General features: G+C 44.4%; 1 protein-coding gene across 1 annotated transcript in view; it reads right to left on the bottom strand.

The window, feature by feature from the left end:
* MTR (5-methyltetrahydrofolate-homocysteine methyltransferase) overlaps positions 1-23,541 on the bottom strand; it is a 345,546-nt gene that overhangs the window by 172,862 nt on the left and 149,143 nt on the right. Inside the window, 3 exon segments of the mRNA XM_030196515.1 lie at positions 3,122-3,238; positions 6,788-6,967; positions 19,318-19,503. Coding sequence (XP_030052375.1) covers positions 3,122-3,238; positions 6,788-6,967; positions 19,318-19,503 — 483 coding nt within the window.

The raw sequence follows: 23,541 nt of genomic DNA, 5'->3' as shown, positions 1-23,541 counted from the left end.
ACAGCAATAAAAATACAAGTTATTAATTCAAGCTTCCTTTTGGACAACAGTCATGCTTTCTGACTACTGAATGCCCCGGATACTCTCTGCCTAAGGAAGAGCCACTCACATAACCATCATTCAAGAAATCAACTTTATAGAGCCAGATTTGGAGAGCTGTCAAGAACAGAAGACACATATTCCTTAAAATGAACTTCCATACTAAAACAGGCTCCATTCTCTCTGACCATAGACATCAAGTGCCCCCCCATCACGAAGTCAGAGGTTTAATACTCCACCCCAGATGGAGTGGAAGGGTCAGAGATGTAGATGGGTGGAGTGCTAAACCCAGGTTTAGAAGTTCCCCAGTTTTGTACATCAAAAACTAGATCACCATCAGCAAGCCTCATATGCTAAGCAATTCAAAAATGATTTATTGGTTTTATTTACCTGCAGGAAAGCACTCATGCAAAGTCAGAATACCACCTTTTATTCATTTTGGTCTCTGTAAGGCAATGAGATGTCATGTAGTGAATTAGATACAGCTTCAGTGGATTCCTCGCCTAAATATAGTAATATTTAAGCAGCAATCTGAGGTAATGGGAAGTAACATGATTTGCCAAAGTCACAGCAGGCATCAATTGGCTCCTCACAGTACTAGAGGTGACCCACTCATAAGAATATGAGAATTAGTATACTGGGTCAGACCAATGGTCCATCTAGCCCAGTATCCTTTTTCCAACAGTGGCCAAGCCAGGTGGCAAGTACCTAACAGAAACCCAACATTCCATGCCGCCAATCCCAGGGCAAGCAGTGGCTTTTCTCATGTCTGTCTCAATAGCAGACTATGGACTTTTCCTCCAGGAACTATCAAAACCTTTTTTAAACCCAGATATGCTAACCGCTTTTACTACATCCTCCAGCAAAAAGTTCCAGAACTTAACTATTCACTCAGTGAAAAAATATTTCCTCCTATTTGTTCTAAAAGTGTTTCCATGTAACTTCATAGTGTGTCCCCTAAAGAGTAAAACATTGATTCACTCATTCTACACCACTCAGGATTTTGTAGACCTCAATCATATCTTCCCTCAGGCATCTCTTTTCCATGGGCAGTGAGGCTGTACAAAAGTCCAGTTTCACAACACCAACATCTTTCCAAACAAAAGAAAGACAAATTCAAAAGGACCTACAAAGTAAAAAGTCTCCACAAGCATATTCACAGGACTAAATCTCCCGAAAATAAAAGTCAGCTACCCCTTTAATTATTATGATTTGCCTCAACTCAGTGGCACAGGCTTCTGAGGAGAAAGTAATCATGCCATTTCTTGCAGAGTGGTGGCAGGTTGGTTACTATGATGCTCTGTACTCTTGATGGTCACTTTACAAACTCTAGTAAGATGATTTGAAGAAGAACAACATTTCAAGTCTTTGTATTCCTGTGTATAGATACGGGGTTTTTTTGCATTACCATAACTCCTAGCTAGCCTTGCATACAAGGGATGGCTGGGATTGGTCACTTCTGACACAAGGTGTGAAGCCGCTATTATTCCTCTTCACTGCTAAATTCTGGATAAACTTTGAGAAGACTGCGAAGGGAGGAAAAACAAGATCATTATCCATTTAGTACTTTGCACCATGTGAGATCCACTTTTGCTGTAGATAGTGTGGTAGCTTCCTCAGGATTAGCTTATGCCACAAGCTGTGTCCTAGTAGGTGAGTCTTTAGAATTATGGATCAGCTGCCTCCAGTTCCAGCAGTAGGTCTCCAAGTTCTTGTACCATGTGAATTTTGGAAAAGTTTCAGTCTTTTTAAAGAAATAGGTTTTCATTTTACGAGGTATGACCATGGACCTCTATGGCGCACATCTCAGGGTCTGTTTGAAGATTACCGATTTCATAAGTTTTTAACTACAAAATGGGAGGACTTTGGCCTAAAAAATCAGCAACATGTTAATGCCCCTGGACTATTCTAGGAGACAGCCAAGGCAGTCTTAAGAGGCAAGATTATTTCTTCTTTGAAATTTCGATATAAGAAAATGAACCACCAAATTATTGTCTTAAATATACAACTTAGAAAGGCCCAACAAGATTTTGCTCTCAACTTTAGAGAAAACAGAGAACAATATTTTATGTTACAGTATGCTGAAAATGAATTAATTCACCAGCACACGATGAACACTCTTCAATACAGCCGGCATCGTTTCGATATGGTAACAAAATGGGAACTTGTTTAGACAGATTAATTTGTACTACTGATGTACCCCATTTGTCTTGATATTGCATGACTGTTCTTATGTTCTTATGACACATTTATAACATAGAGAATTCATGATAATCTATGTTCTTGTGTTTATTGCTCTTTGTGTTCTATCTGGCTCTAGCCTGCTGTTAATGGCACTTTCTAGGGGAGGATATTTTTTTTGGGGGGGGGGGGAGGGCGGGAATGTAATATTTGGGCTTTTATTTTCTCATTAGAGGGGACTATGGGGTTTTACTGCAATCATTTATGCTGTTTGAGTATAACTGAGATTGATATTTCTTAGTTGACTGTTGTTTTTTTGTTTATATAAGAATTTACTAAAGAGAGTTAAAAGATAAGTTTGTTAGACATTATGGATGATATTGTGGAAGAGGTACATGTCTCCACCTTATTTCTTCGCAAAGCATGCTCGGTAGTTAAATGTTGCATCTTGATGCAATGGATGAAGCACCAACCTCCATAATCGGATGCACAAATTAATTCGAATGGAGAGACTTTCTGTTGACACTGCAAGTTTGTGTTCCAAAAACGTTTTCTAAAACTCTAAGATCCTTATCTGAGTACATTAACAATGTGCATTCAATCTGCTTTGTTGAATGATCTGGAAGTGTAAGGACTATATTTTATTGGGGCTCTGGGAAGCTCAGAGAATACAGGGGTTGGACTAAACCTCGGCATGGCCAGAGGGGAGTAGGGTTTAACAGATAGTAGAAGAGTATTATAATTAAAAAAAAAAAAAACTCACCTTTCTATTCTGTGTTTTGTTGCTATTTTGCATGATGCTCACTTTTGTCATGTTTATTATTATCGTTATACGGTTGAGTGACATAATAAAGATACTCACTACAGACCCCAGTAAACTGAAAGTGGTATTAAGACGTACCTTAATTGCATGGTAAAGGAAGACTCCATGCATTGCCTCCCTGATGGCTTCCATGCCTCGAAACGAGAATGAAAGGTTTGAAAGGCCACCACTAACTTTGGCTCCAGGGAGAGTTTTCTAATTAAGATTTTAAAAAAAGAAAAAAAAAAAAAGAAAACAGAGCTAAACCCATTTCAAGCTCATACATTTTATTAAAGTACAGCAAGTCAGTTAAGATCATGAAGAAAGAGCACATTTTTTTAGATGTCTATATCCAAAATTTTATTAATAAATACATGGTTCCTGAAACACTAAAGTAATTGGAAAAACAGTATTGAATGCCAATCATATGTATACATAATCATCTAGAGCCTGATTTTCTAAGACTCCCTCCACTCCCCCCCTCCCCGAAAATACAGAATGGAAGCAAAGCCTTATGAAATTAAGGAGTATGTTTACTAAGGTGAGCTAGCGTTTTTAACGCAACTGTAAATTTAAGGCACGTTAAACATTAACGCACCTATACATTTCTATGGGCGCGTTAGCGTTTAAAGCGCGTACCCCATTTATGCATGTTATGAACACTAACACGCCCATAGCACCGCTTAGCAAACATAGGTGTAAACCTTAATGAGAAATTTACTGGTTCAAAACTATCTGTGAACTGCCTATTCATCTCTAGCAGCTGCAGCATTAACCTCTCCTTCAAAGCCCTAACAACCATAGACTAAAGCCTCTCTCCATTGCCAGATACATTGCAGGTGGGTGGGCAATGGGGAGAGCAGTAGCCTCTTATCCACGCCTTCCCTGCTATTGTAATACATAGCTTGCTGTACATCACAATCAGCATATTATGAATATGCAATTTATTAATGTGCATACATAATTCCAGTTGTTCCTAGATTTTTGGTCTGACTCCTAGATTCTATGAAAGTAGGCAAGGCCTGCTATAAGGGAAAGTAGGCATGTGCTTTCCTTTATAGAGTACTAGCCTAACAGGTGAGATACATGTATATAACTTGCAAACACTTACGCCAGCCATAAAGCTGGCATGTCTACACCTAACTTCTTGCGATATATGCATATCTTAGTTTCTGTAAGTTATGCACATAGGACTAGATTCTACATATGATGCCTAAAAAATCAAAACAAAATACACATAGGCGTATTCTATAAAGTATATCAGAATGTAGGCATACTTTACAGAATAGGCCCAAATTTCCATGAGGTTTATAGAACACACTGAGCTCCCGTCCGCGTGACTAAATTTAGTCGCGGGCAGTTACGCCAAGTAAAACTTGGTGAAAATGCTAATGCTTAAATTACGTGTGTTCCGGGTGTATTCTATAACCACATGCATAGATTTTAGAAATGCCCATGACCCGCCCATTCCATACCCCCTTTTCAACTACGTGACTTAGAATTTACACGCATCACATTATAGAATACGCTTAGACAGTTCTGCGTGTAAATTCTAATTAATGCTATGTGAACACCCACCCTTCTACCTCCATACTATCCACAATATATGCATATTTATTATTACGTGCATATTTATTACATAGTAAGTAGATGCATATTTGGTATATACATGCATATGTGCACACATACCTGCATATATGCCATTATTCTAATGAAATACATGCATATCTGTTGCTTAAATGGAGGCGCCTTCTTAGAGAATTACTCCCATAGGGTGTTATTTTATAAAGCATTTTCCACACGTAAAACATGTTTGATATAGAAAAATGACTTTATAAAACTGCACAACCAAATTCACATGTAAACAAAACTTGCACATAAGTGTTGCCATAGGTGCAGTTTGGGCAGATTTGCAATGAATACTCATATTTTATAAAACACACATATTCATGCAGAGTGTCACATACAAACTTCAACCAAACATGTCATTAATAAGGTTCTCAAGAAGCCAAATATATCTTTTAAAGGATCATCATACATAAAAGTCTAATGAGATTTGACAACTCAGTTTTCCATTACCAATGGAAGTTGTAATCATAGATCCATCTCAATTATTTCCCCATCCACCACTGCACATTTAAATTTCCCCATCTATAGTTGTGTATTCAAACATTTAGCACTCAGACATATATAACTCCAAAAAATAAAATTTTTAAATTTTAAAGGAAGCAGTCCCCTTAGATCAAGTCACCAACACAATCACTTTTTAAGCCATGCCCTACATCAGGATGGGGTATATCTTTTTAATATAAATGGAATTCCTCTTTGTCACCCATGACTGCTCAGTGTCATACCATAATTTTAATGAGATGTTTGGTGAAGTTTGATATTTATATTTATCTCTTTGGAACATGTTTTTTCTATTGTATTTATAAAATACGTATCTTTCTGGCACTTTAAAACAAGCATCCTTATATAAAAAAAAAAGATAGTCCCATAAAGCTTGATTTTATAACAAAGCACTTCCAAGTTTCTAAGTTTATTTCAATCTTGCTATCCCCAAATCATAATAATATATCTATGTGGCTTACAATTCTAAAAAAATCAGAAAGAGAAAGAACAAAAGAGAAGGGAAAAATTGGAAAAACAGCGAAAAAGGGAGAAACGGAACTACAATAAATAATAGGAAAGAGGGGTATAAAGCAAGGACAGAAGGGAGGGTAATACCTCTGCACTGACTTCCTAGTCCAAAGGCCGAACCCACAGTCAATCTTATGCAAGTGCAAAAGCATCTTCAAAAAGGAATGTTTTAAGATCTGTTCTGAATTTAGCTAAAGAAGTTTGTGATCTAAGATAGAGAGGTATTGCATTCCATAGTGGGACCTACAACTGAAAATATTGACTCACGTGTCACATCATGTCTAATATGGTGAAAAGATGGAACCACCAGAAGGTGTTGCTGAGATGAACGGAGTACGAGAAGAGACATACAAGATTAAAGTACGAGCCAAGAAGAGGTCTCTGAACTTTTGATTTTAAAAATCAGAAGAAGAATTTTTTAAGTGATTTTGTGTGTCATAGGTAACCAATGAGTACTGAGAAGTCCAAAAAAGTCATTTTTTATGAAGGCAATATAGTTGCCCATGTGCCTTTACAAAATAGAATCTCAGATCCAAATTCAATAGCACCATCACATAAAAGCCTGTCTGGCCAATATTCAAAGTGAGTTAACCAGCCAGGAATGGCCACCAACTGGTTAACTCACTTGTATGTGGCTATCTGGTCATTTTCAGCGGCACTTAACCAGTCAGTGGCACTGAAAATGACCATTTAGCACTGAAGTGGAAGCCGGCTACACTGGGGGCATTCCAGGGGTATAGTCCAGTTAGTTTCCCATATTCAGGGCTAAATAAATAGCTGTCCTATCTTTATGCGCTGGCCCATGGCTAGTTAAGTCTAAATATTGACTTAACTGGGCATGTGCTAGCCAGCTTTTAAAAAAACAGAAATTCAATGCTGAAGCCTGCAAAGGACCCAGCATTGAATTTCTGGTTTTAGAAATGGCAGCAGACAAAAAAAAATGCTGTCCGTCACAGGTTGAATATTGGCTGGTGTGTTTATAAAAAGAGAGAAAAAGAAGGAAGGCAAGTGAGAAACAGGCGAGCACGGAGGCAGGCCTAGAAGGTCCACAATGGAATACACAGAGAGGAACAAGAAAAAGAAATTCAAGGAGCTCACCCCACCAGCAACTCCATCTGGGCTCACCTTGATGTTCTTAGTAGCTTCAATGAAGTTGACTGCATACAGATTGTGCTCCTCCATACCAGTGCCTATAGTCAGGATGTTGGGATCAAAGATGATGTCACTGGGATTGAAGTGAAGCTTCTGCACCAGCAAGTTGTAAGCTCTGGTGCACACTTTGATCTTTGTCTCTGTGTCTGTGGCCTGAAAAAGCAATAATTTCTTTTTAAGCCATTCAATTTCCTTCTGCTTCTATGGGCTTCCAGCTCAGTCTGGATCAGCTTCTTGTGGCCTATATTCTCATATACCTAGGAATTTTGCCCTTATTTTTTTATATTTGTCTCATCTTACTTAATCCAGCAATTGCTTTGACAGTATTAGTCATATGAAACCAAGCTCCCTCTGGATTCATGCTAATGCAGAGGACCCTGACTCTGACTACTAGGTATTGCTACTGACTGAAGGCTGGACCTCCCTTTTCCCAGGAGTTGTGAACGCTCTTCCTAAAACACTCCCCCCCTCTCCCCATCCCATGAAGTGAAAGATCTGAGCAAGAAATAAAATTCAGGTTCTGCTACCTGGCAATGCATGCATATAAGAACAAAATGTCAGGCACAATGCCAGTACAAATACCTAATTCTGCCATATCATTCCCTCAATAAAACTGTCAAGAGGTTCTACAGTGGATGCCCTAACCTAATACTCCTAAAAATTTCAGATAGACTTCTACAGCTTCCATTTATCTTATTAAATACAACAAAGAGGATGAATAAGTTGGGAAAGGAATAGAATTATTTCCAACCACTGCGTGTGTGTTTGTAGTTCTGTTGTCACTGTGTGTGTCTTTAACATAGAAGATAAAGGTCAGGCAGCAGTTGAGGGTGATAGGATAGTTGCGGAGGAATGTTTTGGGGGTGGGGGTAGAGTTGCATGGGGTAGTTTTGGAGTGGAGAGGAATTTTCAGGGGGTAGTGGGTAATTATGGGGGGTCAAAAGCAGATGCTTGGGGAAGTTTGGGGTAGCGCAGCTGCAGGAAACAGTTTTCAGGGGGAAATTTGGAAGTTTGGGGAACGTACAGAACAAGGGGAAATCAGTTTGAAAGGAGGCATCCCTTAAATGCTATTTTTCACTGTATGTAAGTTTCTATGCTACGGAAGGTGGAACTGCTTCTCTAACATACATGCACTGGGTCATTTTCTTCTAGAAGGGAGACATTTCTCTAGAACCTTTGGTCCAATATGGCTCATTTTCAAACTATGTGTATTTTCACCAGTTTTTCTCCAATACCAAGTTTTAGCCTATTCCATTAAATTTTCAGTAATCAATGTGTGACTGCGTCAAATGAGCACGTCATAAATGTGTGTAATCTCTAAGTGTGGGGTGTAGGACCCGGCAAACATCTATCAGGTCTAATGCACTGCAGAGAAAGGGCAGGCCTCTAGAGTACTGGCTTAAGCTCTGGGCCACGGAGGATTTATCCATCTGAGGGTCAAATACCAAATTAAAATCCCCTCTCAAAATAATATTGCCCTCCTGATAAGGTGTCAAGAGAGCAATTAAGCTATGAAAACATTTTTGTCTAAAATATTAGGAGCATAAAGATTACAAAGTATTAATTGTTCACCTTCCAACACTACTTCTGCTAAAACGTACCTACCCTCTGGGCAACGTTTAACTGACGTAATCTGTACATCCAGTCCTATACGAAAAAGAATCATTACTAATGCCCTCCTCTGCACCACCAGGGCGTCTACCAAGTCCCACCCAACCTTTCTGAAATTTAGCATGCTCTACTGAGGTAAGATGGGTCTCCTGCGGTTCAAAATGGCCGCCGTGTAGGTTGGATGCATTTTTAGAGCTCCTGCAAATTTTCCTTTTTTTTTGCGGGTTTATCCTAGCAAACTTACATAGAGATGCCGAAGAGGAGAGGGAAGGCAGCTGCCGTGGCCCACCAGCGCCCGATAACCCCCACCCGAAGCAGCCCACTTGATGTCTTTTTGCAGCGCGCTCAACAAGATGCGAGTACGCCGGTGAGCAGCTCGCTGGGATCATCCGCCGGTGGTGAAGGCGTGCGGGAATCCCTTGAGCTTGAAATATCTTTGAGCCCCGACGCTCGAACACCTCCTCCCCCTCCAACACAACACGGGTTTGCTCCTCCACAGGCGGCGTCAGTGAATCCTAACCCGGAAAGGGAAATGGACGAAGGTAGACCGAGGGCAAGAGAAGAACATGAAGGAGAGAGGACCGTGCTGACTGGGATACCAACGGAGGGAGAAATTAACCCCAATCGGGCTGGACGTTCCCTGCAACAGGAGGTAGGAAGCTTTTCAATTGCTCGATTTCAGCATAAACCTCCCGAAGTTACACTTGACTGTTTATGGAATTTGATAGCAGATCTCGGCAAAGCTCTGCTTCCACAGATACATAAACTTAAACAAGATGTCGAAAATGTTGAGGATAAAATTAAAAGCTTAAACACACAGGTGGAAAATCAAGCCAAGGAAATGCGACAGTAACTTTATTACCCGATAAAATCTGGATTTTGAGACTATTTTATAAACATCGTGATAAAATATTTAAGGGATTAAAGATTAATATTTTCCCAGATGTGTCAAAAGAAACACAGCTACGTCGACGGAAATTTCTGCAGAAGAAACAAGAAGTGATTAACATGGGAGCTACTTTTTTCTAAAATTTCCATGCAAGTGTTTAGTAACCTACCAACAAGAAAAATTTATCTTTTTTGACCCATCCCAATTGGAGTTGTTTATTACAGCAAGAAAGACTGATGGAACAGCAGTTCCAATTAGTGAAAGCGTTTGAAATAGAATTAAAGCGTCTTATATGGGTCCGACCCACCATTTGTTAGAGTTTTTTTTTCCTTGTTAAGCTTCACACATTGTACATTTTGAACTCCCTGTTAGTGGACTTTTGACTGAGACAAGAAATTATTATGTAAAATGTTTTGCTTTATGAAGTATTTTTCTTTCTTGATCACTCTTTCCTGTTACAAGATTGATATGCTTGTATAATTAAAATTGAATAAATAAATAATAATAAAAAAAAAAAGATGGGTCTCCTGCAAAAACGCTACATCTGTTTTATGACATTTCAAAGCCTGCAGAACCTTCGTTCATTTAATCGGCGAGGAAATCCCCCCCCCCCCCACTTCCAGGATATAAAAAGTGACCCCAGGACCCCCAAGGATTACACACTTACTACCGTAGTAAATACCAAAATTTAGAAAGGGGCGCCACCCCCCACATCCAGGAATACAAGCCCTCAGCATTCCCCAACCATACCCAAAAACACTTACATACATCTTTGACTCTCATCCCCGTCAAACAAAACACCAACCCTCCCCCCACCCCAAAAAAACACAACTCCTCCTCCTCCCCTCCCTCCCCACACTTCCCCTATCCCTGACCCCTCTAGATAAAAATTCTAAGACTCTGATCAAGAGTCCCTCCCATTTCCCCTCCCCCCATGCATCATTATTACATTGCGATATTATCATTATTACATTGCGGAGTGGAGGAGTGGCCTAGTGGTTAGGGTGGTGGACTTTGGTCCTGAGGAACTGAGTTCAATTCCCCCTTCAGGCACAGGCAGCTCCTTGTGACTCTGGGCAAGTCACTTAACCCTCCATTGCCCCATGTAAGCCACATTGAGCCTGCCATGAGTGGGAAAGCGTGGGGTACAAATGTAACAAAAATAAAAATAAAAATAACCTTTATTAAACTTAGCAAGAAAATACACTTGTATATAAAATTGCAATAGCATTGCTCCTTCCAGTAAAAAAAAAAAAAAAAAAAAAATTGCCCAAAGGAGTGTTCTATGTAGAACTGCTTCCTATTTTCCACTTGAAAAGTAAAGTTCTGAAAACAAACTGCAATCAACGCTCCTTGCTGCTCTTGAGACTCCTATAATCCAAGTAATCCAAAGTAATCCAGTAATCCAAAGGAGTGCTCTGTATGGAGTTTCATCCTACACCTTTCATTTCGATACATAAAAAAGTGAAACTTCCAGAAATAAACTTTAAACAATGCTCCTTGCTGCTCTTGAGCCTATTACATCCATAATTCAAAGGTGCATTCTGTGTAAAGATTCGTTCTACTGCTGTAATGACTATAGACAAAAAAAAAAAACTGCATTGATAATCCAAAAGAGTGTTCTATGTGGAATTACTTCCTATTCTTCTGCTTGCAGAGCAAAGTTCCAAAAATAAATTGTAAGTACAGCACCTTGCTGCTCTTGAGGCTCCTATAACAATAATCCAGAGGAGTAGTCTGTGTGGAATTTCATCCTACTCCTTTCATTCCTATACGTTAAAAAAGTGAAAGGTCCAGAAACACACTGTAAGCAAAGCTCCTTGCTGCTCTTGAGACTACTATATCAATATTCCAAAGGAGTATTTTGTGTAAATTCGCACCCTCCTCCTCTCATTCCTTTACAAAAAAAAAAAAAATTCTCTCTTACTGTCTTCAGTCGCCAACTTTGTATACAGTTTTCATAGGGAAACTACTTATGCACTGTCACACTCAGTTACTTCAACAAGTGGAGACCCCCATTCTCAGATCCCACCTAAGTCCAGTGGCCAAAATACTGAAAGAGCTAAGATCTCGCCTCAGGTCGCACCCGGCCCAACATCCGTTGCCAGCTCTGAGGTCAATTCAGTAGCATATTTTGAGACCTCACCAGATGTGGGAGATTCTGAGGCGCACTGGGTAAAGTAAAACAAAAGGTATTTTCCTTGCATACAACAACTTACAGGTCTTGGAAAACAAACGAACGATGTTATGCAGCTAGCGCCACTGAAAAGTCTTGGAAGCAAAAGATTCGGTTATTTTCATAAGTCAGTGTTCTCATCATTCGCAAAGCCCGCATAATTTCCATCTTTTCCACATAATGTAGTTTAAGAATCACAATCCTTGGGCACGACTCATCTGGGTGAGTTGGCCCCAGTCGATACGCTTGCTCAATTTTCAACGGACCCTCTGCCGATTTTAAATTTAAGACCTTTGGTAGCTAAGTGGCTAGGGCTCTTCAGCTTGGAGAAAAGACAGCTGAGGGGAGCTATAACAGAGGTCTATAAAATAATAAGTGAAGTGGAACAGGTAGATGTGAATCATTTGTTTACTCTTTCAAAAGAATACTAGGACTAGGGGGCATGCAATGAAGCTACAATGTAGTAAATTTAATACAAAACGGAGAAAATGTTTCTTCACTCAACGTGTAATTAAATCTGGAATTTGTTGCCAGAGAATGTGGTAAAGGCGGTTATTTTAGCGGGGTTTAGAAAAGGTCTGGACGGCTTCCTAAAGGAAAAGTCCATAGACCATTATTAAATTGACTTGGGGGAAACCCACTGCTTATTTCTGGGATAAGCAGCACTCAGGATCTTGTCAGGTATTTGTGACCTGGATTGGCCACTGTTGGAAACAGAATGCTGGGCTTGATGGACCTTTGGTCTGTCCTGGTGTGGCAATACTTATGTACCTTCTCTAGCCCCATTTAACAATTCCCATCAACAAAAATCAACTGAGTAAATCTTTCAGTGAACCTGCCGAAACATCTGTGAGCTTCCTTGAGATCCCACAATGTATCCCACAATGTATCCCAAAGCTGGAAAACAAACTAGCATAAGGTAAAATTATGTATCATACCTGATAATTTTCTTTCCATTAATCATAGCTGATCAATCCATAGACTGGTGGGTTGTGTCCATCTACCAGCAGGTGGAGATAGAGAGCAATCCTTTTGCCTCCCTATATGTGGTCATGTGCTGCCGGAAACTCCTCAGTATGTCGATATCCAAGCTCCATCCGCAGGACTCAGCACTTAGAGAATTACACCCACAAATGGACACTCTGCCCAGCTCACCACCGCCGAAACGGGGGAGGGAAATTAACCCAGCTCATCCCCACACAAGTGGGGGAGGGGAATCCGTCCAGCTCATCCCCGCGGAGCGGGGGAGGGACACCACGCCCGCCGATGCAGGGGGATCTGGCTTATCCTGCAACCGCAATCGCGGGAGGAGCTGACTGACCCTAACACCGCCGAAGCGGGAGGGGTACAAAGCTGCTCTACAGCCGCACGAAGCAGGAGGGAGCGCCGGCAGAATTTAAGTCTCAATCCAGCCCCGTAAAACGGAGGGGAGAGGAATGCAGCAGCTCACTGTAACACAAACTCGTCTCAACTCTTGAAGAATCCAATTGAAAAAACTTGAACACGAAGTCCTCCTGAACAGGAACTGAAGACTAAACTTGAACCTGAAATGCAACCAGAATATAAACAGTACAGATATCTGGGAGGGGCTATGGATTGATCAGCTATGATTAATGGAAAGAAAATTATCAGGTATGATACATAATTTTACCTTCCATATCATCATGCTGATCAATCCATAGACTGGTGGGATGTACCGAAGCAGTACTCACCCAGGGCAGGACATTGAAATCCCTAACCGCAACACTGAAGCTCCAAACCGGGCCTCCGCCCGAGCAGCCACAGTCAAGCGGTAATGTCTGGAGAAGGTATGGGCCGATGCCCAAGTTGCCACCTTGCAAATCTCTTCCAAGGAGACGGACCCGGCCTCTGCCATCGAGGCCGCCTGAGCTCTAGTGGAGTGAGCCTTCAGCTGGATAGGCGGCACCTTCCCCGCGGCCACATAAGCCACTGCAATGGCTTCCTTGACCCATCTTGCCACTGTAGGCTTAGCAGCCTGCAGACCCTTAAAAGGACCTGCAAACAGGACAAACAGATGATCCGACTTCCGGAAATCATTGGTCACTTCCAAGTATCTGATGATGACTCGTCTCACATCCAGATATTTGAGAGCAGAGTATTCCTCTGGGTAGTCCTCCCTACGAAAGGAAGGGAGACAGAGCTGCTGATTCACATGGAAGCGAGAAACAATCTTGGGCAGGAAGGAAGGCACTGTGCGAATAGACACTCCTGCCTCAGTTAACTGCAGAAAGGGCTCTCAACATGAGAGTGCCTGGAGCTCGGAAACTCTTCTGGCTGAAGTGATAGCCACCAAAAAGACTGCTTTCAACGTCAGGTCTTTCAGAGATGCCCTCGACAAGGGTTCAAAAGGCGGCTTCTGCAAGGCCTTTAGCACCAGGTTGAGATTCCACGCAGGCACCACTGAGTGCAGAGGAGGGCGCAGGTGATTAACTCCCTTGAGAAAACGCACCACATCTGGCTGCGAAGCCAGGGAAGCACCCTTCAGGCGACCCCTGAAGCAAGCCAGAGCTGCTACCTGGACTTTAAGGGAACTGAGCGACAGGCCTTTCTCCAGACCTTCTTGCAGGAACGCCAACACTGAAGAAATTGGAGCAGTGAAGGGAGAAAGTGAGCCTGCTTCACACCACGCTGCAAAGGTACGCCAAACCCTGGCGTAAGCAGTAGAAGTAGAGCACTTCCTCGCTCTCAGCATAGTGGCAATGACCTTGTCTGAGAAGCCCTTCTTCCTCAGACGCTGCCGCTCAATAGCCAGGCCATAAGACCAAAGGGGGAGGGATCCTCCATCACCACGGGACCCTGATGCAACAGGCCCTGCTCCACTGGCAGCCGCAGAGGATCGTCCACTGAGAGCCTGATCAAGTCCGCATACCAGGGACGTCTGGGCCAGTCCGGACCACCAGGATTATCCGGCCCGGATGCTTTGCCACCCGGTCTAGCACCCTGCCCAACATGGGCCAGGGCGGGAACACATAGAGAAGCTCCTGTGTCGGCCACTGTTGGAGAAGAGCATCTACTCCCAGGGATTGAGGGTCCCGTCCTCTGCTGAAAAAGCGCGGCACTTGGCAATTGGCCGATGACGCCATCAGATCTAGGCTCGGCTGGCCCCAGCGCTTCGTGATGTCCAAGAACGCCTGAGCAGATAGCTGCCACTCTCCGGGATCCAAGGTATGGCGACTGAGAAAGTCCGCCTTGACATTCATGACTCCGACAATGTGGGCCGCTGACAGCTGTTCCAGGTTCGCTTCCGCCCACTGGCATAGATTCATGGCCTCCTTGGCTAGAGGGGCGCTCTTGGTACCTCCCTGGCGGTTGACATAGGCCACAGCCGTGGCATTGTCCGACAGGACCCGTACTGGCTTCAACGCCAGTACCGGGAGGAACTCCAAAAGCGCCAACCGAATGGCTCTGAGTTCCAGGAGGTTGATAGACCACTTTGCCTCTGCAGGAGACCAGAGCCCCTGCGCTGTCCTTCCCAAGCAGTGGGCTCCCCAGCCCGTCAAAGAGGCGTCCGTCGTAACGACAATCCACTCCGGGGTCACAAGAGGCATTCCTGCAGACAACTTGTCTGTCTTCAGCCACCAGCTCAGCGCCTTGCGCACTGCTGGGTCCAAGGGAAGGCGCACAGCATAATCCTCCGACACCGGAGTCCAGCGCTGCAGCAGAGAGTGTTGTAGTGGTCTCATATGAGCCCTGGCCCAGGGCACTACTTCCATCGTGGCCGTCATAGAGCCCAACAGCTGCACATAGTCCCAAGCCCGAAGAGGAGAGGCTACTAGGAACTGGTCCACCTGAGCCTGATGTTTGACAATACGATTGTCCGGCAGGAACACTCTGCCCACTTGGGTGTCGAATCGAACTCCCAGATACTCCAGGGACTGAGTCGGGCGCAGCTGGCTCTTCTCCCAGTTGATGATCCACCCCAGGGAGCTCAAAAGAGCATTCACCCGGTCCACAGCTTTGCCACACTTTGCATAAGAGGGGGCTCGGATCAACCAGTCGTCCAGATAAGGATGGACTTGTACTCCTTCCTTTCGCAGGAAGGCCGCGATGACCACCATTACTTTGGAGAAGGTCCGCGGAGCAGTAGCCAACCCGAACGGGAGGGCTCTGAACTGGAAGTGTCGGCCCAAGACTGCAAAACGCAGAAAGCGTTGATGAGGAGGCCAGATGGGAATATGCAAGTACGCTTCCTTGATGTCCAAAGATGCCAGGAACTCCCCTGCCTTCACTGCCGCTATAACAGAGCGGAGAGTCTCCATGCGAAAGTGCCGCACTTTCAAGGCCCGATTGACCCCTTTGAGGTCGAGGATAGGCCGGACAGAACCTCCTTTCTTTGGTACCACAAAGTAAATGGAGTAACGTCCCTTGCCAAGCTGATTTTCTGGCACCGGAACGACCACACCCAGACGTATCAGGTTGTCCAAGGTCTGCTGCACTGCCACAGCTTTGACCGGAGACTTGCAGGGAGAGAGTACAAACCCGTCTCTTAAGGGTCGGCAGAACTCTAGCTTGTAGCCGTCTCTGATGACTTCCAGAACCCAAGCGTCTGAAGTTACCCTGGTCCACTTGCCCAGAAAAGAGGACAGGTGTCCTCCAATCTGCACTGGGCCATGGACCAGGGCCCCGTCATTGGGTACGAGACCCTGGGGGAGGACCAGAGGGCGCACCTCCGGGACGGCGGTCTCTGCGAAAGGAATGCTGCTTGGGGGAGAAGTTCCTTTTGAAGGAAGAGGGGGCAGAGGAGCCCGACTTGCCCGGGCGGTACAGACGGGCTTCCTGAAACCGTCCTCTGGAGTTACCGGGGCGAGCACCACTGGCCCGAGCCCTGACCTCTGGTAACCTCTTGCCCTTAGATGTGCCGAGATCGGTCACAATTTTGTCCAGCTCGACCCCAAAGAGCAGCTTGCCTTTAAAAGGCAACTTAGCCAGGCGGGACTTAGATGCGTGGTCAGCAGACCAATGCTTCAGCCAAAGCCACCGCCGCGCAGAGACTGTCTGAGCCATACCTTTAGCCGAGGCTCTCAAGACATCATACAGTAAGTCTGCCAAATAAGCCAGGCCCGATTCCAGGGCTGGCCAGTCAGCCCTCAAGGAAGGATCCGAGGGGGAAGCCCGCTGCACAATCGTCAGGCACGCCCTGGCCACATAGGAGCCACAAACTGAGGCCTGCAAACTTAAAGCAGCCGCCTCGAAGGACGACCTTAAGGCTGCCTCCAATCTTCTCTCTTGGGCGTCCTTTAGGGCCGTGCCACCTTCCACCGGCAACGCCGTTTTCTTAGTCACTGCAGTGATTAAAGAATCCACGGTAGGCCAAAGAAAGGCCTCCCGTTCACTTTCAGGCAAAGGATAGAGGAGGGACATAGCCCTAGCCACTTTGAGGCTCGCTTCCGGGACATCCCATTGAGCCGAAATCAAGGTGCGCATGGCATCATGCACGTGGAAGGTTCTAGGCGGGCGCTTCGTCCCCAGCATAATGGCGGAGCCAACAGGGGCTGAGGGAGAGACGTCCTCCGGAGAGGAAATCTTCAAAATGCTCATGGCCTGCATTAACAGGTTGGGCAAGTCCTCTGAGCGAAAGATCCGCGCTGCAGAGGGTTCATCCGCTCCATCCGAGCGGGAATCCGTCTCCTCCAAGGAATCCCCAAAGGACCGTTGGGAGAACTCAGATACGCTGCCCTCATCTACATCAGAGGAGACAGAGTCCTCTAAGGCCTGGAAATCCACCCGAGGGCGTTTACTTCCGGGGGCCTCAAGCCCTTTATCGGACAAGGGAGCAGGGGCAGCATTTTGCATAAGGAAGGCCTGATGCAGCAGCAAAATAAACTCGGGGGAGAAACCCCCCAGACTGTGCACTTCAGCAGCCTGGGCCACAGCCCTTGACGCACCCTCAACTGGCGCTCACAAGAGTGGGGGAGAAACATGCTGCGCATCCAAGATGGCGTCCGGCGCGACACTCCGCGAAGGAGCCGCGCGGGAAGAACGGCGCTTAACTTTAGCCGCTTTTTTGCCGTCGCCCAAATCAAGGGCGGCCATGGCATTAACGTCTCCCACCTCAAGGGCGGCCCAAGAAGAAGCCGTCCGAGCAGAGTGGCCGGTCAAGATGGCGGAGGCGAGCAGCGGGGGATGGGCGTTTATGGCGGGAAAAACCGCCGCACCGGAGGAAGAACCGGGACACTGACCGGCCTCCAAACTGACACCCAACAAGGGCGAATCAGACTAACACCCCCGCATCCCCGCTAGACGCGCACACGCGGTCCGGGGAGCGATTCTTTGCGCCCTCGACCTCCGACGCCATAGGCCACGTGGAGATCGATCGGGGAACCCCCTGCCCGCTACAAAAAAGGTAAAAATTACCTGCTTCTCGCTCCGAGCTGTAACGAGCCGGTGTCCCAGTGAGTAGCTGCAATAAACGCTTAAATTAACGTTGAAATAAACGCCCTTAAGGACGTCCAAAATTTTTTTTTTTTTTTTTTTTAACGGAGCCAGCGGGAGGGGGGAAGAAAAGGAGGGACCTGGCACCACCAGGTTTGCACTTGCTCAAGAAGAGCCCTCAACCCCAGGTACTCAACAAAACCTAAAAATTAGGCTTGGAGACCTAGCCAGAGCTGCTGCTGTGTGTGACCACCACCTGCTGAGATAGAGAACATACTGAGGAGTTTCCGGCAGCACATGACCACATATAGGGAGGCAAAAGGATTGCTCTCTATCTCCACCTGCTGGTAGATGGACACAACCCACCAGTCTATGGATTGATCAGCATGATGATATGGAAACAAACTATCTAACAATCAAAACCAGTCAAATTTCTGTGAATTTCCCCTGTTGAAGTGATAAAACAAGTTAAAGCACATGCACATGACACTCTCATTCTAACGCACTACCTATCCTAATGCTAAACAAGTTATGACCTTAAGCACTGACAATATCAACAGTTCCTGGCCGGTTACATCGGCTGTTCAGGGCTAACTGCTAATTTTCAGTGGCACTTAACCGGATTAGTGCCACTGAAAATAACCAGTTGGTACTCGACTGAAAACCAGCTATTTAGCACTTGGACAGTTAAGTACCGATATTCAGCACTTAACTAGCCAGGTTAACCGCATAAACAGGAATGCATTTAAGTCAATCCTATCTGTATGCAGTAACCCATAGCCGGTTAAGTGCTGAATATCACACTTAACTGGCTATTTATTTCATTAATTTATATTCCACCTAAACACTAGGTGGATTACAATAAAACATCTACAAAATTTACAAATATCAATAACAAAAACAAAAATAAAACAAGATGTAAAATCTGTCTACACTGCACATACAGTATTGCCTTACACCAGCGGATAGGCCAATAGAAACAAATGGGTCTTCAACAGTCTCTTAAACTGTCCAACATTGCTAGCAAGACGTAAATGACCAGGTACATTGTTCCACAAACGTGCCTTCAATAGAAAATGCAGTTACCCGTGTGTCATCATTGAATTTCCAAGTTTAATGCCAGCGGTGGTCAGCAAAATGCTGATTGCCTCCAGCCAAATATCTGGCCCATAATATTTCAGAAGTTACATAATTGTGAGCCCTGCCCATGCTCCACCCATGTGAGCATCCACCTGGAAACTATGCACTATCAAAGATATGCACAGCATTAAAGAACAGCGCATAGACAGATTATTGGCTGGTCATTTCCAAGCATATTTGGCACCAAGTATTACCCTCTATGTCCACATTACAACACCTCAGTAATTGGCAGATGCAGTGGCATGTTCTTACATTGCCCTTCCAATGATGCAAAAAATGCAGAGAAGCACTTACTTGCCCTACTTCATCAAAAGCCATGATGACCACCGCTGCTCCATACTGCTTAACAAGTTGGGCCTTTTTCAGGAAGTCCTGCTCTCCTTCTTTTAAGCTGATGCTGTTCACAATACACTTGCCTTGAGAGCACTTCAGCCCAGCTTCAATCACAGAGAAACTGGAGGAGTCAATACACAATGGCACCTGCAAACAGAACAAAGCCTATTTACAGCACATTCCTGGGAACACAAAACAGCTATGTGGCAGAACATCTGCTAATTTGCTTCAGCCAGTTGAAGGGTTATGAAGAATGAAATGAAAAGGAAACTGTTTATTGTATGTGTGTGTGTGTGTGTGTGTGGTGGGGGAGGGGGGGAGATTGAGGATGGACATGAGAGAGAGGGGGTGTCTGGATTTGGTAGCAGAGGTTGGGAATCCAGGATCATAGCGTAGGAGGAAAGGGACAAGAATAGAGGTGAAAGAAAACAGAAAAAGAAATGTGGAAAGTTGAGCAGGCAGGAAGAGGAAACAAGCAGAAGATAATAAAGGCAAGAAAAAGAAAAACAGGAGGTAAAAAGAGAGAGTACACGTCAACAAAGCTAAGGGCTGCTTAAAACTGGATCTCTGGCGAAATCAAAAACAAAATAGTGCAGTCTGGCCCTGGAACGCTGAGAAGTGCCGCTGCAGAGGTTGTGCAGGCAGTTTAAAAGGAATGGATACCCTTTATGATGACCAAAATTGTCTATTATGGGTATTATGCAGGCCTGACATCCTACCTTGGTTCAGGCTCTGAATTGACAGTAAAACTGACAAGGCCCAATTCTAAGTGACTTTCAGCTGAACTTCAGAGTGAGTCAAGAACTCATGATCTGTTGAGCCACTTTCAGGCTTATTTTCGAAAGTGATCGCCGGGCACCTTCCGACATAAATCGGGAGATGGCCGGCGATCTTGCAAAAGCGGCGAAATCGGTATAATCGAAAGCTGCTTTTTTGACACCATCGCCGCTTTCCCGTCGCTGAGGCGGCAAAAGTTCAAGGGGGCGTGTCAGCGGCGTAGCGAAGGCGGGACATGGGCAGGCATGGGCGTGGCTACCAGATGGCCGGCTTTCGCGGATAATGGAAAAAAAAGCGGCGTTAATCAGTATTTCGCCAGTATTTTCACGACCAAGCCTCAAAAAGGTGCCCCAACTCACCAGATGACCACCGGAGGGAATGGGGGGTGACCTCCCCATACTCCCCCAGTGGTCACCAACCCCCTCCCACAATAAAAAAATAAAAATCTTTTTTTTTGCCAGCCTGTATGCCAACCTCAAATGTCATACCCAGCTCCCTGTCAGCAGTATGCAAGTCCCTGGAGCAGTTTTTAATGGGTGCAGTGCACTTCAGGCAGGCAGACCCAGGTCCATCCCCCCCTACCTGTTACACTTGTGGTGCTAAGTGTTGAGCCCTCCAACCCCCCCCCCCCAAAATCCACTGTACCCACATGTAGGTGCCCCCCTTCACCCATAAGGGCTATGGTAATGGTGTAGAGTTGTGGGGAGTGGGTTTGGGGAGGATTTGGGGGGCTCAGCACCCAATGTAAGGGAGCTATGCAACTGGGAGGTATTTGAATATTTGTTTTAAATTTTTATAAGTGCCCCCTAGGGTGCCCGGTTGGTGTCCTGGCATGTCAGGGGGACCAGTGGACTATAAATGCTGGCTCCTCCCATGACCAAATGCCTTGGATTTCACCGGGTTTGAGATGGCCGGCAATTTTTTCCATTATCGCTGAAAAACAAAACCAGCGATCTCAAACCCGGCGAACTCTGGCATTTGGCCAGGCCAAACCGTATTATCGAAAGAAAAGATGGCCAACCATCTTTTTCGATAATACGGTTACGGGCAGCTGTTGCGTCGCCACCAAAATAGATCGCCGGCACCGGTCGATTATGCCCCTCAATGTCACAAGTGGAGGTGCAAGAAAATAGCTGACCACCGGGGTTTAGTAATTTGACAGTTAGTGACAGATGTTCAAATGGAAAAATGATCAATGTGGTTTCACGGGTAGATGGCAAGGCTTCCAGGAAATGTTGGCCTCTTCATTATCATACAACCAATTATCTGTAACCAATTAATTATCATATAACCTAATTATATGTGACCAATTAACATATAGTCAATTACCTGTAACCACAATATTATCATATGTTACTGAAATTACCTGTATAAAAGTGATTGTACCAGGAAACTGGAGTCAGAGTGCCAGATACAGCCAATACTTTTGTATAAGCAGTTCTGTACTCTCATGAGAAATTCCAATTTCTTATCTGTGCTTGGTGAATAATAAACAATCGCATTTCTCATTCTAGCGTAGCCTTGGTTTATTTATTCCACCTATTAGGAGGTGGCTGGTCCATACAACTTTAGTAACGGATAAATAAACCTAAATTAATTCATTGATGACACCGATGTGATTTGAACACGTAGCCTCTAACAAGCATCTTCACCTACAGGAAGACACAGTTGGCTTCAGTGTACGCAGCTAAGATGGTGGTGACAAGGGCCAGAATAGGGAAAGTGGCAAAGTAAGCTGCAAGGGAGATCAAAGAGACAGTGGAGGAGGAGGAGGCAGGATACACATTTCTATCAGGAGCAAAATGATTCTGCTAAGCACTCTCCTACTGTGGTAAGGGATTGTCTTAAGGCAAAGGTGAGGAGAAAACTTATAAGGATGAGTGTACACAAGAAAAAAAAAAAGAGAAAGAAAAGAAACAGGAAGACCTCAGAAGGCAAATTTACCCAAGTCCAGCAACATTATAAGCATATAAAGGATGAAAAGGCTATGCTAACTAAGCTAGGGCAATTGAGAAAAAAAACTGAGGCTGCTGGATCTGGGCAAGATTAACCCACAGTTAGCTAAATTAAAATAAAGATATTTTGTACAGGGCAACAAAGCCAGTATGATAGCAGCAATAAAACTGTCAAGTCAGCTTAAATAAACATCCATTATTTCATGTTGGCGTCCTGAGTCTGTTCTTGAAGAGCCTGATCCAGTTCCCACTCCTTGTTGTTATCAGCCGCCTGCCATCTTTGTATAAAAGCTGTCTGGTCCTCCTGCACCAACTACAGCATAATTTTCTGGAGCCAGGCTGCTAATATTTTTGTTAGGTTTTTTTTTTATTTTAAATATTCGTTACCTAGTAAAGAGATGGATATATAAGACCCATGCTCCAATACATTATTCCCAGCTTTATGGATCACTCCTGCATAGAACTTTCCCACAGAGTGAGGGGCTACAATCCAACTCCAAGCACGATATCAACATTTCACATGCTACTTAACGATTATTTCTTTTACCAACAGTCTTTCTAAAGAACAGCTCATGCTCTTTTCGCAAGAAGCATCATGAACAAATAGTTTAGGGAAACAGGCAAATTAGAGAAGACTTTGTGAAATAGTATAAAAAATTGTACAGACCAGATCATGACATCTCTGGGTGAGAAACTGAATATGAGTATCGTTAATCCAAACAAACTGACTTTGTTTTAAAGAAACTGTTTCAGACAAGTTCAACTTCTACAAGGGTTGCCAAACAGCAAATGTGAAGACCACCAGTCCTAAGCATTTTTACTTTGAGTGACAAGGGCCGCCAAAGGCAGCCCTTGTCCCAGAGCATACTTTCAAATACAGCCAGACACTTTGTGAAAAAACACAAAATCCTGGCAAAAAGACACTCAAAACCTATACTGAAAACTTACTAGACCATAACAGCCCTAGCCCACCTATGAAAAGACAGTGATATTAAATATTACACTGGGCCCTAGAGCACCAATACATCTGCTACTGGGAATCCGGAACAAGCTGGACTGTTGTAACAGATTCCAACACAGACACTACATGCTAGCACAGGGGTGGGAAACCTTGATCCTCAAGGGTTGCAACTCAGTTGAGTTTTCAGGATTTCCCCAATGAATATGCATGAGATCTATTTGCAGGCACTGCCTCCATTGAATGCAAATGGATCTCATGCATATTCACTGGAGAAATCCTGAAAACCCAATTGGGTTGCAGCCCTTGAGGACCAAGGTTGTCCATCCTTTTGCTAGCAAAATCTTTCCCCTCAGAATATGGACAGACCCTCATCTAATAGAAAATAGGGGACCACAAAAACATGCAGACAAAACATGAACTGGAGAACCCCAAGAAAGCCAGACTCCTTAAGAAACAGAAATTAAATTAATTTCCCCCTGTTGTTCTGCTTTT

This window comes from Microcaecilia unicolor, chromosome 3, assembly GCF_901765095.1.
Source record: "Microcaecilia unicolor chromosome 3, aMicUni1.1, whole genome shotgun sequence".
NCBI classification, from domain to species: Eukaryota; Metazoa; Chordata; class Amphibia; order Gymnophiona; family Siphonopidae; genus Microcaecilia; species Microcaecilia unicolor.
This window is presented reverse-complemented; position numbering and strand designations above follow the sequence as displayed.